The sequence below is a fragment of the Hippopotamus amphibius genome, chromosome 6 (genome assembly GCF_030028045.1).
Source record: "Hippopotamus amphibius kiboko isolate mHipAmp2 chromosome 6, mHipAmp2.hap2, whole genome shotgun sequence".
NCBI classification, from domain to species: Eukaryota; Metazoa; Chordata; class Mammalia; order Artiodactyla; family Hippopotamidae; genus Hippopotamus; species Hippopotamus amphibius.
The window spans coordinates 10,440,001-10,456,723 of record NC_080191.1 but is presented as its reverse complement, the minus strand read 5'-3'; the positions used below and the strand labels follow the sequence as shown (position 1 = coordinate 10,456,723).

The 16,723-nt window shown below is 40.1% G+C and overlaps 1 protein-coding gene across 2 annotated transcripts in view; it reads right to left on the bottom strand.

Moving 5' to 3' along the window:
• The window catches only part of PDSS2 (decaprenyl diphosphate synthase subunit 2), a 265,019-nt gene that overhangs the window by 4,924 nt on the left and 243,372 nt on the right, over positions 1–16,723 (bottom strand). The window contains exon 8 of one of the 2 annotated variants that reach the window (XM_057738875.1): positions 15,346–16,107. The exons of the other annotated variant lie outside the window; for it this stretch is intronic. Within the exon in view, the coding sequence (XP_057594858.1) occupies positions 16,042–16,107 (66 nt within the window). The 3' untranslated portion in view covers positions 15,346–16,041. Of the gene's footprint in view, positions 1–15,345; positions 16,108–16,723 lie in introns of those variants that run through there. 2 annotated transcript variants of the gene reach the window in all.

The window sequence follows — 16,723 nt, the reverse complement described above, 5'->3', positions numbered from 1 at the left end:
GTATCACCTCCCCATACCAATCCATCCCATTTTTAAATAGATGGGGGAAAAAATAAAGCCCGGAGAGATGACATGGTTTGTAATTCTTTCTTTCATTGAACAAATAATTATTGCAGACTTCATATGTGCCGGACTCTAGATGCATAACTGGCAATTGGCACGACCTGCATTATATCCTAAGTACTCATTCTTCTGCTGTTTCCCAATTAAGTCTGGTTATTTCCCAGTTTAGTTGTTTGAAATATCAGTAGTGCTGACCAGAATAGAATTTAATCTTTTCCTTTCAGAAAATTCCATCCTACTCTAAGACACAAGGGAGTCCTTAAGCACTCCTTCCTGCTCAGGCTGCACATTTCTATCTCCATGGTCTTTGCATGTGATGCTTCTGTGGTGCCCTTGTAAACTCCTATTCATCCTTCGAAGCCCAGCCAGATGTCTTCTCTGCTGTGAGGTTTTCATCGTCCCCCTCCCAACCAGAGGCAGTAGCACCCAGGCCTATGCTCCCAGTGTTCTACTTATTCCTTTATTGCAGACAGCCCCATCTCAGCCTAAGCGCTGTTACCTGACTGTACTGTTTATCCCTGTCTTCCATGATGCTCTTGTACCGGACTCCATGAAGCCTCAGAACACACGTCATCCCTCCTGTTGCCTGCCGCAGTATCTCAAGTGGCTCTTTCTGCTGTGACTGCGACACATGCACTGGGCACTCCAACTGACTGGATTCGGGGCTGAGGCTTGATATGTGGGTAGTCACTCAAGGCTGCCTGTGGATGATGCCAGACCTTCCCAGTGCTCGGTGCCAGCCCTGCTCAGCAGGCCTCTCAAATGGACAGTGACAAACCCACAAAACCGAATCTTCTCTTAAAATGTATACGTGTTGAGTGATCGTTTTCTTTCCTAGGGCTGCCATCGTAAAGAACCACAAACTGGATGGCTCAGATCATCAGACATTTATTGTCTCAATGGTTCTGGAGGCTAGAGGTCCCAAATCAAGATGCTGGCTGGCTTGGTTCTGTCTGAGGGCTGGCAGGGAGGCTCTGGTCCAGGACGCTTTCCTGGCTTCTGGGGGCCTCAGGCGTTTCTTGGCTCTGAGATGGCGTTCTCTCTGGGTCTTCACAACCTCTTCCTTCTGGACCTGTCTATCTCTGTGTCTGAATTTCTCCTTTTTATAAGGACACAGTCATATTGGATTAGGGCCCCTCTAATAACCTCATCTTAACTTGACCATCTGCAAAGATCCTATTTCCAAATGGACCTTATTTCACAGACAATGCGGGTAAGGAGTTCAACATCATCTTGGGGACACAGTACAACTCATGGCAGGTGGGAAAAAGAGGAGTAAGCTCACTTGGACTCAGTCCTAACATTCCAGAAACACTGGGTCCCAGAGTGATGTCTGCCGACAAGGTGGCTTCCTCTGCTACAGCACAATTCCAAGGATCATCGCTGTCGCTGCAGGAATCTGCTTTCCCTTTTCTTTCTAAAGAATGTGCCTAATTTAATTTTGCTGCTCCTTGGGGACTTGGTCCTTTGCATTCACATTTGCATCCCTCCAGCCCTACTGCTCTCCTGCAGGTGGTGATAAATGTTGTCACATTTGCTGGCTGTAGAGTGCAGGGCTTATGAAGTCGGACAGACCTGGATTTGAATTCAGGCTCCCACATGTACTAAGCGTGAGATTTTGGATGCAGCCTAAGCTTTTAGCTTCCATTTCCTTTTTCAAAGCATGGGGCAACCTCACCCTACATAGTGGTTATAAACAAGGGAGGCAGTTATGGGTAGCACTGCAGAGTGGCTGGCATAAGGTTAGTTCAATAAAGGATAGCTGTCATTTTTATTGGTTATAAATGGGTGAGCAAACTGTTGAAATAACTAGCCCAGGCACGTAACAGTTAGGGTTTTGAAAAACATATTTCTAGTTTAGCAGCAAAAGCACAAAGGTTCATATGACCAGCCAGAATGCTGTCTAGAAGACACCACTTTAAATTCAAACTCCATCCAGGAAGGAAAAAAGATAGTGTCATATAATTCTAAAACATCTGATGTCCCCAGATCACAAGTCTAATGTCCGTTCTCCTTACCCCTCTCATAAGGAAAGGACAGTGAATCTTGCCGTCTTTCTCTAGCACAGGCCCTGGTGGCCTCTGTCACATGTGTATGTTGGCGCCACTAGAGCCCTGAGCTAAATAACCAAGCCAGCCAGAAAGTAAAGGTACTCCATGCAAATCTCAGTCCATACATTTGTGTGCATGAAATATCGATTTTTTAATAATTTTCTATCTTGAGCCCCATCCTTTCAGAATCCTCCCCACTCCCATCAGAAGCTTCCAGGGGCCTCTGCCCTCCAGGCATCTGCCCACGTGGGTTCTTGCTGAGCTGTCCATCATTCTGCTCGCCATGCCCTCCAGGCAGCAGCTCTGCCATGCCCAACCAGGGACACGGTCATCTCTTTGCAAGGCTGCCTAGAACAGCGATACATGATGCGAATGCCTACAGGGAGTGGGCAAGGAGAGCTCACGAGTGAAGCAGGCAGTTTGCCTATTAGACAAATAAAAACGTCTTCACTTCTACCAAGAAATGCACCAGCTCCTCTGTGTCTTTCAGTGTGAGCCATCTTTAGTCTATCTTTTGTTTCTTCATTTAAGGAAAAAATCTGGGGAAAAGAGGACTATCTTCTATTGTCTGGAGAACAGCAAATGACATGATGAGTGGCAACTAACCGTTGGCGTCAGCATAGGGATGAAACAGAGACTTGGAGGCACTCTGGCAAACTAGAGCATTCATTTCCTTATCTAAGGCAGGCAGCCTTAGTGCCGTAAAAGACTGAACACAGTGTGGCGAAATCTGCTAATTATTCAAGAGAAAATTGCCTAGATTTGTAACGCTGAGTGACTGAAATTCACATGGCCAAAGTCAGATGTAACCCACTGGCCTTTAGTCTGTGGCCACAGCTCACAGCTACAGCTTCTCAGGGGCAGGCCTGCCTCCCAGCTTAGGCTGCTGTAAAGCCCACATAGCAGCCCTGCCCGTTCCCACCTCCCTGTCCAGGGTCCTCCTGCTTCTGCCCAGGACATTTTGCCTCTGGCTCAAATCTTCTCCCTGCTGGGGCTTAAGCATTTAGAAACAAAAGCTTGAGGGCGATTTCAACTTTCTGTTCCATCTTATCCCTTCACCAAGATAATAAACCAAGATGGGAATATCTGCTTGGAGAAAGGGAAGGAAAAGGAGGAAATACCAGGATAATAAAAATATAGATTAGTACCTCAAAGATATTATCTTGCCACACATACTTACTGAACATATGTGATCTGAGGTTATCTAAAAAACAGTTTCAGAATTTCTCTATGCTGAGGACTCTAAGGAAGGAAGCACTATGAAAATCTTTAGAAAGGAAATCCCAATTCAGCCAATTAATCTAAGAGTTCATGTTTCACAGTAAAATAGATGTATCTAACACAGCATCTTCTTCATAATATAGTATGATATAACATTTACTTTTATTAGTATAGGTCCTTTGTTTTCTTAATTCTGCCATGGGCAATTTCTGAATTCAGTAATAAGGTTTTTGAAAAAATATGCACTACCTTGAAGGTTTATATATTGAGTTAATAGTAAACACAATACTAGTTATTACTGAGCCATTACTGGTTTAAAGGACTAAAGCAATACAACCCTTGTGCTCTGGAAGATGACAAATTTGGGAGCAGAAAGTTCAGACTGAAATTACCTTTGTCTCATCATTTTCTTCGGTGGTGGGAGAGAGAGGTTGCTCTGGCTGTGATACTGATTTGAGCGGTCAGGAATGGGGCAAGAAGATTAGGAATATACCAGATGAAATCCTTCAAATAAATGTCCTTATTACCCTCCTGACCTATATAATCAGCATGGAGCAAAGAAGAATAATTGCCCTTTGGAACTCGAGTGTGTGAGTTTGAGGGAAAAGGTACCAGAGGAATCCAATAATCCACATTACCTGCTTCTTCCCTCTGAACATTTTATACTAGAAATTAAAGAAGTTTTGGGTTACTTTCCTCCAATAAAGTTAAAAACATTTTTTAAAAGGAAAGTATTAGTATCAGCAGAAATAAATGGCATGTGTCTATGGTGGCAAGGAGAAACTCATGTTTGGGGACAAAAATGGTGTGTATGTTACCATTCCCTAAGACTCGAACTTTTGGTATTTCCTGAATTCTCCTTCTAGAGATACTGAAGTTTTCAGATGGTGTCTATAATAAAATATAGAACACCCAAGTTGATATCTAATGATTTAATAACATTTAAATATTAAAAAATTAAGACACATAAAAGGTACAGCTTCTGTAGCCATGCATGCATGAAAGCTATGCAATTCTTCGTGAGATGCTTGATGCAATCCTAGTTTTCAGTAAGTAAACTTTGTACTTGTGGAAACGGCATTTATTCAGCCTTGACATTAGGAAAGTAAGCAAATTATTTCAGTGCCAAAGGGATGGCTAACCTAGGCGGGAGTAAGTGAATGTGCTTTCCCTGTGCCTACACTCCCAGAGAATTTTTGCAGTGACAGAATTTGGCTCATGTCAACTGTAGAGAGAGGTGGGAGAGACCATTTAGTACCTAAATATAGGGCTTGAGCACCCATGCAGTTGGCAGGAGGGGATGAGACCTCTTTGGAAGGTGGCCTGGCTGGCTTTAATGTGACAAAAGCTTTCAAAACTAAACAAATATTTATTTGAGCACCTACGACTGCAAAGCTTTGAGTCCTGTGGGGAATTAAGAAACAGATAAGCAAGGTCCCTGTCCTCAAAGAGATGTCATTCTACCCCAGGAATTAATCATGAACCCTGAAAACTGTGATATAAAGCAGAAGGTGACACCAGACAAGAGACCTAGAGGAACCAGAATAAATCAGGAAGGTGCTGTGGAGAAGGGGCTGTCCTAGGACCCCTCAGGCAAGTCTAAGGGATTCTGACCCACAAAGGCCGAGTGAAGGGCATTCTGGGGAAAACTATAGGGCAGTAATTAAGGCAGGAAACTGCACGTCCTATTTGGAAAACTTTAAAATAGCCCTTTTGAGTAAAACACACAAAGCCTTGAAGTTAGAGGGTGAGCAGAGGTAAGATCAGCGCGATAGGTGGTAGATGAAGGCCTTCGCTGATCTGTGCCACAAATCTTCCAAAATCTAGCACTCAGCTTGGTGTTTGATGACTTCACTGAAGATACGCATGACCTCTGGCAAGAAGACCCTGATCCTAAAACGCTAGTTCTGCCAGGCTCTCCGACTGCCTTTCCCTGACTCCGTTTTAGTGACCCAGCCATAACTCAGAATTGGGAGAATGCCGGGAAGGGTGATGGGGACAGGAGCGAAAGGTAACTGATAACTGATAATTGATCACTGTTTCCTCTGTAGTCTTGCACCTCCATGCAGCTTCCAAGAAGCACAGTGTCTGTGTTCAGGGGGTGCACCTAAACATAACGGAGCGAGAGGACTTTCCTGGTGCTCCAATGTAGGGGGCACAAGTTCGATTCCTGGTCAGGAACGAAAATCCCGCATGCCGCATGGTGCAGCCTAAGAATAAAAAAATAAATAAAAATAAAAATAATGGAGCAGGGCAACATGTTTATACAAGGAAGGAAAAGCTGCTCCTCCAAATCAAGAAATTTAACAAAGAACCAAACTAAGAATTTCTGAACTTGCTGGGCAACAACTGATCATCCACGAAAGGCAATTATGAATTTAAAATTTCATGGCATTCATGTAATAGGGTTAATATACTCTGGATGGAATTTCCCACTTTTGCCTGTCTTCCCTTTTTTTGCTGCATGGCTTGTGGGATCTTAGCTCCCTGACCAGGGATCAAACCCGGCCCTGGCAGTGAAAGCACTGAATCCTAACCTCTGGACCACCAGGGAATTCCCTGGCATTTCAATTAGTTTCAACCTAATAAAGACTTTTTATAGCCAACCAGAAACACCTGTAGTAATCAAAGGCCCTAAAATAAAAAATATAGTGCTACTATGTTTTAAGCATTCAGGGGATTCTGGATAAAGCACAGTAAAACCCCATAATGCACTCATCAAAAACACAATTTTAGATATGCTGCCCAACTGGCAACTGGCTCCCATTTCCTGCCTAGCCCCTATCTGAGAATAAGGCAAGGATAAGGGTCAGAGGTAGGGGTTAAAGTTCTATGCTAGGGTGGGGAAGGGGGTCTTGGAGTGGAGGCCAAGGTCATGAAGGTGAAGGAAAGTCCTGGGAACTTGTTTCAGAAAGAGGGGAGGTGAAGGGTGAGTCTCTGGTCCTCGGTATTCTCCCAGCTGAATTTCTGAATCTGGCCAATTAATTGGTACGCCTCTGGGATCACTGATGCTATCCTGCTGCCTCTGGCCTCAGAGAATTATCCCCAACAATATTTAAGTTGGAGCCAACCACCACCACCAGGTGGCACCAAATCACAGTTGAGTTGGGCATGAATTTAGATAGGGCAGCTAGACTCCCAGAATTCCTCACCAGCTAGTTCTACATTGGTCATTCTTTGGTTAATCTTACAAAAAATTGTGACCTCACATTTCACATGACTGAATTATTTGGATCTCATTTGTCCAATTAGTAATAATTGAGGCAAGTATTCTCTTAGTAGACTAAAGACCAAAGGAGACTATATTAGCATTGCTCAAATTAATTGCTTTATAGACATTAGTTTAATCCCTTCAACAACCTATGAGGAATAATATGAAACTACCTATTTTTATAGGCAAAAAATTCTCAACTACTGACATTTCCACATAGTTCAATCTAATAGTTATTACTAAACTATTCTTTGGATGCTGAGCTCTATATATATACTTCATAGCTTGAGCTTATTAATTGTATGATTCAAAATTTCAATATGTGTATTTTATGTCTGCTTGATTTATCAGTTTCTGAAAGATGGAGCTAAAATCTTTTATTTATTTATTTATTTATTGGCTGTGTTGGGTGTTTTTTGCTGTGTACAGGCTTTTTCTAGTTGTGGCAAGTGGGGGCTACTCTTCATTGCAGTGTGTGGGTTTCTCATTGTGGTGGTGGCCTCTCTTGTTGTGGAGCACAGGCTTCTAGGTACACGGGCTTCAGTAGTTGTGGCTCACAGGCTGTACAGTACAGGCTCAGTAGTTGTGGTGCACAGGCTTAGTTGCTCCGTGGCATGTGGGATCTTCAGGGACCAGGGCTCAAACCCATGTCCCCTGCATTGGCAGGCGGATTCTCAACCACTGTGCCACCAGGGAATTTCCTAAAATCTTTTAACTATATCTTGATTTATCCATTTCTCCCTATTTTTTTTTTTTCAGTTGTTCCTTTGTATATTTTGAGGCTGTATTGTTAGGTGCATACATGTTTTTGATGGTTATATCTTCTTGCTCTATTGTTCCTTTTATCAGCATATAATGCCATTCTTTGTCCATTATATTTTTTTGCCTTATATTCTATATTGTCTGATATTAATATTCTTTCCCTTTTTTCTTTTGGTTCATATTTTTTTCCATCTTTTATTTTCAATCTTTGTGTCTTCTTAAGTTTCTCTTTCAGACCACTTATTATTGAATATTGCCTTTTAATTGAATTTGAGATTGTGTTTTTAATTGGTGAATTTAGTTTATTATAATTCATTCTAAGTACTAATTTCTGACATTTTATCTACATTTTTTCACTTATTACATACTTTATAGTTCTTTTCCCTTTTTTGCTTTTTTTAAAAAATTGAGGTACAAATACATATAACATTAGTTTCAGTTGTGCAACATAATGATTAGATATTTGTATATACTGAGAGATGCTTATCACAATAAATCTAGTTAACATTCACCACCAAACAGTTACAAATTTTTTTTAGGATTTACTCTCTTGGCAACTTTCAAATATGCAACTGTAAGTCACTGTGCTGTACATCACCTTCCCATGACTGACATTTTATAACTGGAGGTTTCTGCCTTTTGACCACCTTCACCCATTCCCCTCCTCCCTGATCCCAACTCCTGCTGCTGGCAACCACCAATCTGTTCTCTGAGGTTTTTTTCAGATTCCACATGTAAGTGGGATCATACAGTATCTATCTTTCTCCCCCTTCTGCTTTCTATTGGGTAGGGTTTTTTGTTTGTTTGTTTGTTTGTTGCTGGCTTAAATGCTGAGCATTCCAGTTTGCCTGGAACCTGTCTTACTTCAAAGCGCGTGTTTTGTCTTTTGTACCACACCAAGAATTAGATGTCAACAGAACCTTAGAAATTTGTCATCTACCCACTGGATCTAAAGGTGGCGTGTGTGTGAAAATTACTCGGAAGTTTATGAGACATGTTGATTCCTGGACCTGCTCTTTAGAGATTCTGGCTCAGTAGCACTGGGCACAGTCCTGATTCTGCGGCAAGCCCCTGACTTTGATGCAGGTGGTTCACAGACCACATTGTGGGAACACTGTTCCCATCCAACCCCACAGCTTTCCAAATGGTAAGGTTTATACTTGTCTTTTCCCTTTAGATATTGCTTTTTACAGATATACCCCTGGGTGGGCTCTATAATCTCCTTTGTAGACCTTTTCTTACCTTATATTGTCCTGTATGTTAAAAGAATTCTCTAGACCTACTTTATATATAATTTATATTCTTCTAATTAGAGTTTCCAATCCATTGTTCCTTTACTATTACTCTATTTTACTTGCTTGCTTCATCATTATAAAAACATATTTCCTGGGAGTTCCCTGGCGATCCAGTAGTTAGGACTTGGTGCTGTCACTGCTGTGGGTCTGGGTTCAGTCCCTGGTTGGGGAACTAAGATCTTGCAAGCTGCACAGCGGGGCCAAAAAAATTAAATTAAAAAAATTTTTTTAAATAAAATAAAAACACATTTCCTTTAACAGCATTTACTGAATGTCAACCTCTGTAATAGGTGTGATAATAGGTGTTTGGGGCACTCAGAAGCCACTTCTCTAGTAGGCATGACTGTCTCCATTTCTACAAGAAAGCAAGGCAAAACTTGGGGAGTTTGCCTAATATCATATTCAGTGGAGCAGCTAGTCCTTGGACCCAGATCTGTCTATCCTATTTGTTATATCCCACTCTACCTTCAGAGAAGGCACAGAAGCCCACAGTATAGTGGGGAAAGACACAAATAATCTCCCTCTCTGGTCATCTCTGCATCCAGGATAGTGCTTTGCACATAGTAACCCTTAATAAATGTCAGTGAAAAGAAAACATGAATTTATCCTGGTTTCTTACTTTTTTCTCTATTTATGGTTTCCAAGTCAGGGGAATCATAATCTGGGAAAACAAAGAAGTAAAGAGGACTATTTGGAAAAACACAAATTTGGAGACAAAACAGAAAGAACACTCTATGTCACACAGTGAGTTTCTTCCTCTGAAAAGCTACTATTAACAGGTCATCAAAGTCCCATTATGTGTAAATGTCCATTATGATAAGCTAGGGCTACTTTTATTTTGAACTCTTTTTCTAATTAATTCAGTAAAAGTCTTTAAGCAATACAAAAATGTAATATTAGTACTATTTTCTCCTTCCTGGACTCAGTTTTATAATGCTGATATTGCACATAAAAGAGCAAGCAACTATATGTAATTGTAGAAATTACTGCTGGGAGTTTGCATATGAAATACACACCTTTTCCTGCCTCTAGTTGGCATTGTTAACTCGGTTATAAATAGTAGAGCTGACACACTGCAAACAGAAAGCACTTCTTGATGGGCAAAAATGGAAGACTGCTATGAATGGAAGAAGTGTTAGCACACAGTGTTTAAGTTGGAAAGCTTTCATTAGAACTAGTCAAGAGGAAAGTGATTTATTTACTAATCATAGCCTTGCTTAAGAATACAATCATATAGAAAGACTTTTGGTAAGGCTTTCTAAAAACAGATTATTTATGCTACTATTTGGGTAAACAAGTAATACGTCCAGTCTATAAACATATTTGAATAGCGCTGCTGGGCACTTTTAAGAAAACTGAGCTGTTCCTTTTGGATTAAATAATCTCTTGCTGTGTACATGTGGTGAGGCAAAGAAGTAACAGGACTGAGATATAACACTGGAGAGTACAGTTTATATTTATACCATTCTTTTTTTTTTTTTTAACTTATTTATTTATTGGCTGCACTGGGTCTTTGTTGCTACACTCGGGCTTTGTCTATTTTGCTGCGAGTGGGGGCTACTCTTCATTGTGGTGCGCAGGCTCCTCACTGCGGTGGCTTCTTTGTTGTGGAGCATGGGCTCTAGGCATGTGGGCTTCAGTAGTTGCAGCACGCAGGCTCAACAGTTGTGGCTCATTGGCTCTAGAGCACAGGCTCAATAGTTGTGGTGCATGGGCTTAGTTGCTCCGTGGCATGTGGAATCTTCCTGGAGCAGGGATTGAACCCATGTCCCCTGCATTGGCAGGCAGATTCTTAACCACTGCGCCACCTAGGAAGTCCTAAACCACTTTCGAAGATAAAGTTTACACTAGGTCATTCTGCCGAAATCATCTACCAGAATTTGAAAATTTAAAAACTATTTGAGGGACTTCCCTGGTGGCACAGTGATTAAGAATCTGCCTGCCAATGCAGGGGTCACAGGTTCAAACCCTGGTCCGGGAAGATCCCACATGCCTCGGAGCAACTAAGCCCATAAGCCACAACTACTGAATCTGCCCCCTACAGCCCACAAGCCACAACTAATGAGCCCAGGTTCCACAACCACTGAAGCCCGTGTGTCCAAAGCGTGTGTCCAGAGCCTGTGCTCCACAACAAGAGAAGCCACCACAATGAGAAGCCTGCGCACATAAATGAAGAGTAGCCCTGCCACTCGCCGCAACTAGAGACAGCCCGCATACAGCAGCGAAGACCCAATGCAGCCAAAAATAAATAAATTTTTTAAAAATGAAATAAATAAAAATAAATAAAAACTATTTGAAAAACTTCAACTGTTGAGAAAGAACAAAAAGATGCCATTCATTGTGACTGTATGACCATAAAAATTATAATTAATAGGGCAGTATTTTTGCTTGTGTTTTATATTGCTTGAGGGCAAAAATTCAATCACTGTTACTATGCAGGCTGTTTCCATCATTACCAGGTGTAGGTACAGAGACTAGTGATGACTTTTATAAATGACAAAACATTTATAGACATCGTTATATTTTTATGGGCTGTAATAATTTGGTTTTCAAAAGTTTGGGGGTTTGTTTTATTTTGTTATGGGTGTAAAGGAACTATGACACAGAATTTTAATACTTAACTACTCATCCAGATGACAGGAGAGGTGAGGGGGCTAGGGACAAAATTTTCTTCCTACACATTTGTTTTTAGGCATTTATATTTGCCTGAGTGCCTTGGTACCATGGTGATAGCTTAGCAACAGCTGGATACAAATGAAGGTAATCTGTCGTGCCAGCCTCTGATCATAAAAAGTTGGTAGGTAGGACACTGGGAAGAAAAATACAGATATTTGAGGGTTTAATCAAAAAGAGACTTGTTCTATTACTTGCCCTTGTCCATCTCTTCATCTCCTCTCTCTCTCTCTGAACTCTTCATAAAGAGATGAGGATTAAAAAAAAAAAAATCCCAAACAAACCCCCGTGTTTAAATTGATGACATAAAGCAAAAATTAAACCTTTCTTAAAAGGAAATAACACACTTTAATCTTTGTTGAATAGGATCTAATGATCACAATGTATGCATGGAAAGTGTTTGCATAGACATTTCCAAAGAGTTTATTCATACTAATGGACATCTGATTTCTGTTGATGGCTGTTAGAAGGACAAAGTTAGAGAAGATATAAATACCTTTGGATCAGCAGACTTGGGTGACATGATGCTGTCATTTTTAAAGTCAACATATCATTGATGTCTTTCATTATCTTTATGATGGTAATTTTATATGTAAAACAGAGAAAGTAAAATAATCTGAAAGGAAGAACATAACCTTTGGAAAGCTAGGAGTAAATAAAATCACCTTGATTTTCAGGGCTATTAATTTTATTTCAAATACCCTGAAATGGTAAAATACAGGTTAAAGCAAACAGTCGTTAGCTCGTTGAACAGAGATGGCAAATACGACTTCAACTTGTGTGCTGACTCTGATACAATAATAGTGGCTGCCTGGAGCGCTGTGTTGAGGAGGATTCTGAGGTTCTGTAGTGAAAGGGCTGTGAACCTCGGAGCTGAGATGGAGACTAGAGGGTACAAGACTTGTTAACTGGAATGTAGGGGGTGGAAGGGAAGGAGGGTTAGCTCAAAGCACCCAAATACAGACTTTAAATTTATGATAAGCCTTATATTTTATAATGAATGCAAATCTTTCATTTAATTCCATAATATATATATCTAGTATGCTATACAAGTTTAAAAGCGCGTTTGTAGTTAAATTACCTAACACTAACTTTGTGGGGAAAAAATGACATTCTTAGACAGTGTGCATGCTCCTTCTGTGGCTCCCACAGCACCTGGCAGGCTGCTGAGTGTCCCTGCGAGTCTCCGCACCCCACTCAATGACACTCACGCCTACAAGACCGACAGAAATAAAACGGTTTAAATTTGTGCAGGATAATGTAAGACTCAGAGAAGTAAATTAAACTGTTTGTCAGTAGCAGAGCTGGGATTTGAAGACTGTAAAACCCAGTTTCTTATTTTTTGTTGTTGATGTTATGTTGGTTTTTTTTTTTTTTTTTGCGCAGCATGTAAGATCTTAGATCCCTGACCAGGGATTGAATCCGTGCCCCCGTCAATGGAAGCCCGGCGTCTTAACCACTGGACTGTCAGGGAAGTCCCTAAAGCCCAATTTCTTAACAAAGACTTTGTGTATATTCTTCCAAAGACAAGTACCAGGATTCCCTGGGATTCAGGGTTTCGCATTAAATTACTGCTCTGAAAAAGAACTTTTGGGGCTACCGAAGATCACACGGTAACTAGTAAGTTGGCAATTTTAGTAATGCTGTTCAAGAAAAGCATGGTTTCCATTCGGGGTGATGGAAAAGTTATAGAAATAGTGGTGATAGGTGCACAACAGTTTGAATGTAATTAATGTCACTAAACTATACACTTGAATTTACTAAAATGGCACATATTATGCTATACATATATATATATAAAACCACAATTAAAAAAAAAAAGAAAATCATGATTCATGGATTAGAAGGTTAATATCGTTAAGACGACAATTCTCAGAAATCAGATCTATATATTCAATGCAATCCCCATCAAAATCCTAGCAAGCTCTTTTGTAGAAATTGACAAGCTGCTCCTAAAATTTTTACAGAAATGCAAAGGACCCAGAGTGGCCAAAACAATTTTGAAAAAGAGGAACTACAAGTACAAATGGGGAAATCTGAATAAGACTGATGGATTGTATCAATGTCAACATTCTGGTTGTGATCTCGTCCTACAGTTTTACAAGATGCTACCATTGGGGAAAATCATAAAGGATACATAGAATCCCTCTGTATTATTTCTTACAACTACTTGTGAATCTACAACTATCTCAAAATTAAAAGTTTAATAAAAAAATAAGCTGGAGGACTTCCTTCCTAATTTTAAACTTTAATATAAAGCTACAGTAATCAAGGAAGTTTGGTACTGGCAAAAAGACAGATACAGAGATCAATGGAACAGAACTGACAGTCCAGAAAGAACTCTTACGTTTAGGGTCAACTGATTTTCTACAAAGTTGCTAGGACAACTCAAAGGAGGAAAGAATAGTCTTTTCAACAAATGGTTCTAGAACAACTGGATATCCACATACAAATAAAATTAATTTAGTCCAGTGGTTTTCGATGGGGGTGATTTTGGCTTCCCAAAGGCAGGGAACATTTGGCAATGTCTTGAGACAATTCTGGCTGTCACAGCTGGGGGGAGGGTGCTACTGGCATTTAGTGGGTAGAGGCCAGAGATGCTGCTAAACATCCAACAATGCACAGGTCAAGCCGGTAACAAAGAATGACCTAGCCCAATGTGCCAATGGTGCTGAGGATGCGATGCCCTGATTTAAACCTTCACCTCACACTATACACAGAAATTAACTAGAAATGGATCACAGACCTAAATGTAAGAGCTAAAACTATAAAACTCTGAGAAAAGAACACTGGAGAAAATCTTTGCGACTTTGGGTTAGGCAAAGATTATTCAGATATGACACCGAAAGTATGCTGTAGAGAAGAAAATATTGATAAATTGGACTTCATCAAAATTAAAGACTTTTCTGCTTCAAAAAGAACCATTATGAAAATGAATTAAAACTATAAATTGGGAGCAAATATTTGCACATCACATATCAGATAAAGGACTTATATTCAGAATACATAAAGAATGCTTATAACTCAATAATAAGACAACCGAATTAAGAAATAGGCAAAAGATCTGAACAGACATTTCACCAAAGAAGATATATAAATGACTAACATGCTCATGAGAAGATGCTTAACAGCATCATTAGTCATTAGGAAAACGCAAATAAGAATCACAATGAGATACAGTCTCATTTCTACTAGAATCGCTATAATAAAAAAGGGAATACCAAGAGTTGGCCAGGATGTGAAGAAATTGGAACCCACATTTGCTGGAAAGGTAAAATGATACAGCTACTTTGGAAAATAGCCTGGCAATTTCTAAAAATTTTAAACATAAATTTATCATAAATTTTACTCCTGAGGATCTACTCAAGAGAAACGAAGACTTATGTCCACACAACTACTTGTACATGAGTATTCACAACAGCATTATTAATAATAGGTGAACAGCACAAACAACCCAAAGGCCAACCAACTGGTAAAGGGATAAATGAATATAATATATTGGGACAATGGAATATTACTTAGCAATAAAAAGGAATGAAATAATGATTAATTCCACAATATAGATAAACCTCAAAAACATTATGCTAAGTGACAGAAACCAGATGCAAAAGACTAAGTATTATAAAACTCGATTTATTTAAAATGTCCAGAAAAGGCAAATCTATAGAGACAGAGAGTAGATTAGTGGCTGCCTAGGACTGAGGGTGGGAGTAGGGGTTGACTGCAGATGGGCACAAGGGATCTTTAAAACTGAATTGTGGTGATGTTTATACAACTTTGTAAATTTACTAAAAATCATTGAATTGTATACTTAAACTAGGTGAATTTTATGATGTGTAAATTATACTTCAATAAAGCTGCTTTTAAAAATGCAATTAAGGGACATCCCTGGTGGCATAGTGGTTAACTATCCACCTGCCAATGCAGGGGACACGGGTTCAAACCCTGGTTTGGGAAGATCCCACATGCCACGGAGCAACTAAGCCCATGTGCCACAACTACTAAGCCCACGTGCTGCAACTGCTGAAGCCCATGCTCCTAGAGCCCGTGCTCTGCAACAAGAGAGCCACTGCAATGAGAAGCCTGCGCACTGCAACAAAGAGTAGCCCCTGCTTGCCGCAACTAGAGAAAACTCGTGCGCAGCAATGAAGACCGAACGCAGCCAAAAAATAAATAAAAAACAAACACATCTATTAAAAATAATGCAATTAAAGCAATTCTAAATCTTCAAAAAAAAAAAAAAAAAGAAGGATAAAAGGAAAGAGAAGTACAGAACTGCATAAATAGGCAGCAATTAGGAAGCTCACAATTACCTGATCATATTTCACGTACACAAGTAAATTTAAGTAACTGTGCAATTCATGATATAAGGGAGGAGGACAGGCAGGGGGACTTCACGGAAATGTGAGGTGTGACAAGTAATGCAAATAGTAACGTTATGACGATTAATTTAAGGAAGGAAAGGTTGCAAGTATAGCTTAATTCTTTGAGGATGATGTCGTTTTCTTGTTCATCTGAAGGCTTGAAAAAAAAAAGATCCAAACAAAACAAGACAATAACAAAACGCAATAAACTCATACTGTTATAGCATGAAAGATTTGAGTCAGATAAGGGTTATTTTGTTTCCCTTCAAACAAACCCTAGGAGTTTCCTTCTCCCAAGTCTTTGCAGAAGGAAAGATGGCTCCTCAACTCTTAGAAAATGGTTTCACCATGGTCTTGGCGAAGAGCAGAACCTAACACAACTGCCTGAGGGCTTTCCTGTCCTAGGAGATTGTGAACCTCAGTGGGAAGGAAGAAGTCATCCTACTGAAGTGTGGCTGGCTGAGAACCTGCAGTGAAGCAAGAGGAAAATACATAGAGGTGTGAATCCATGTTGAGCGTTGTCTTGAAGGAATGGGAACCACCAACTGTAAAGATTAATCATTCAGGCTAAAGCGTTTTGAGGGAATTTATTCCACAGTTTTAAGTTGCTGCTGTGGAGAACCTGCCAGGGCACTGTTTTTCCAAAACAAAGACTTTCTTAGTAGCAGGTTGGGAGGCTGACTTATGAGTGTTTACCGTATACCCATTTATCCCAGAGAAACCAATCAGGCACAGAGATTCCAGATACCTTGTTCAGAATTTAAGCTACTTATTAATAGTGGTTATGAAGACTGCAGCACCATGGAAAAATGTTTATGATGCATCATGTGAAAACAGCAGAACCCAACGCTGAATTTATACAATAATTACAACCATGCAAAAAAAGATAGGCATAGCAGAAAAGGCTGCAAGAAATACAGATGAAATGGTGATGCTGATTATGCGAGCATGGTGAGATTGAGAATAATTTTTTTCTATTTTCCAAAATTTCCTTAAAAGTCTTTATTTACTTAAATGCATCAAAAAAATGAAAGCTTCCCAACAACAGTCAAGGCAGTGGGGAGCCTAGTCATCTGCTCACGA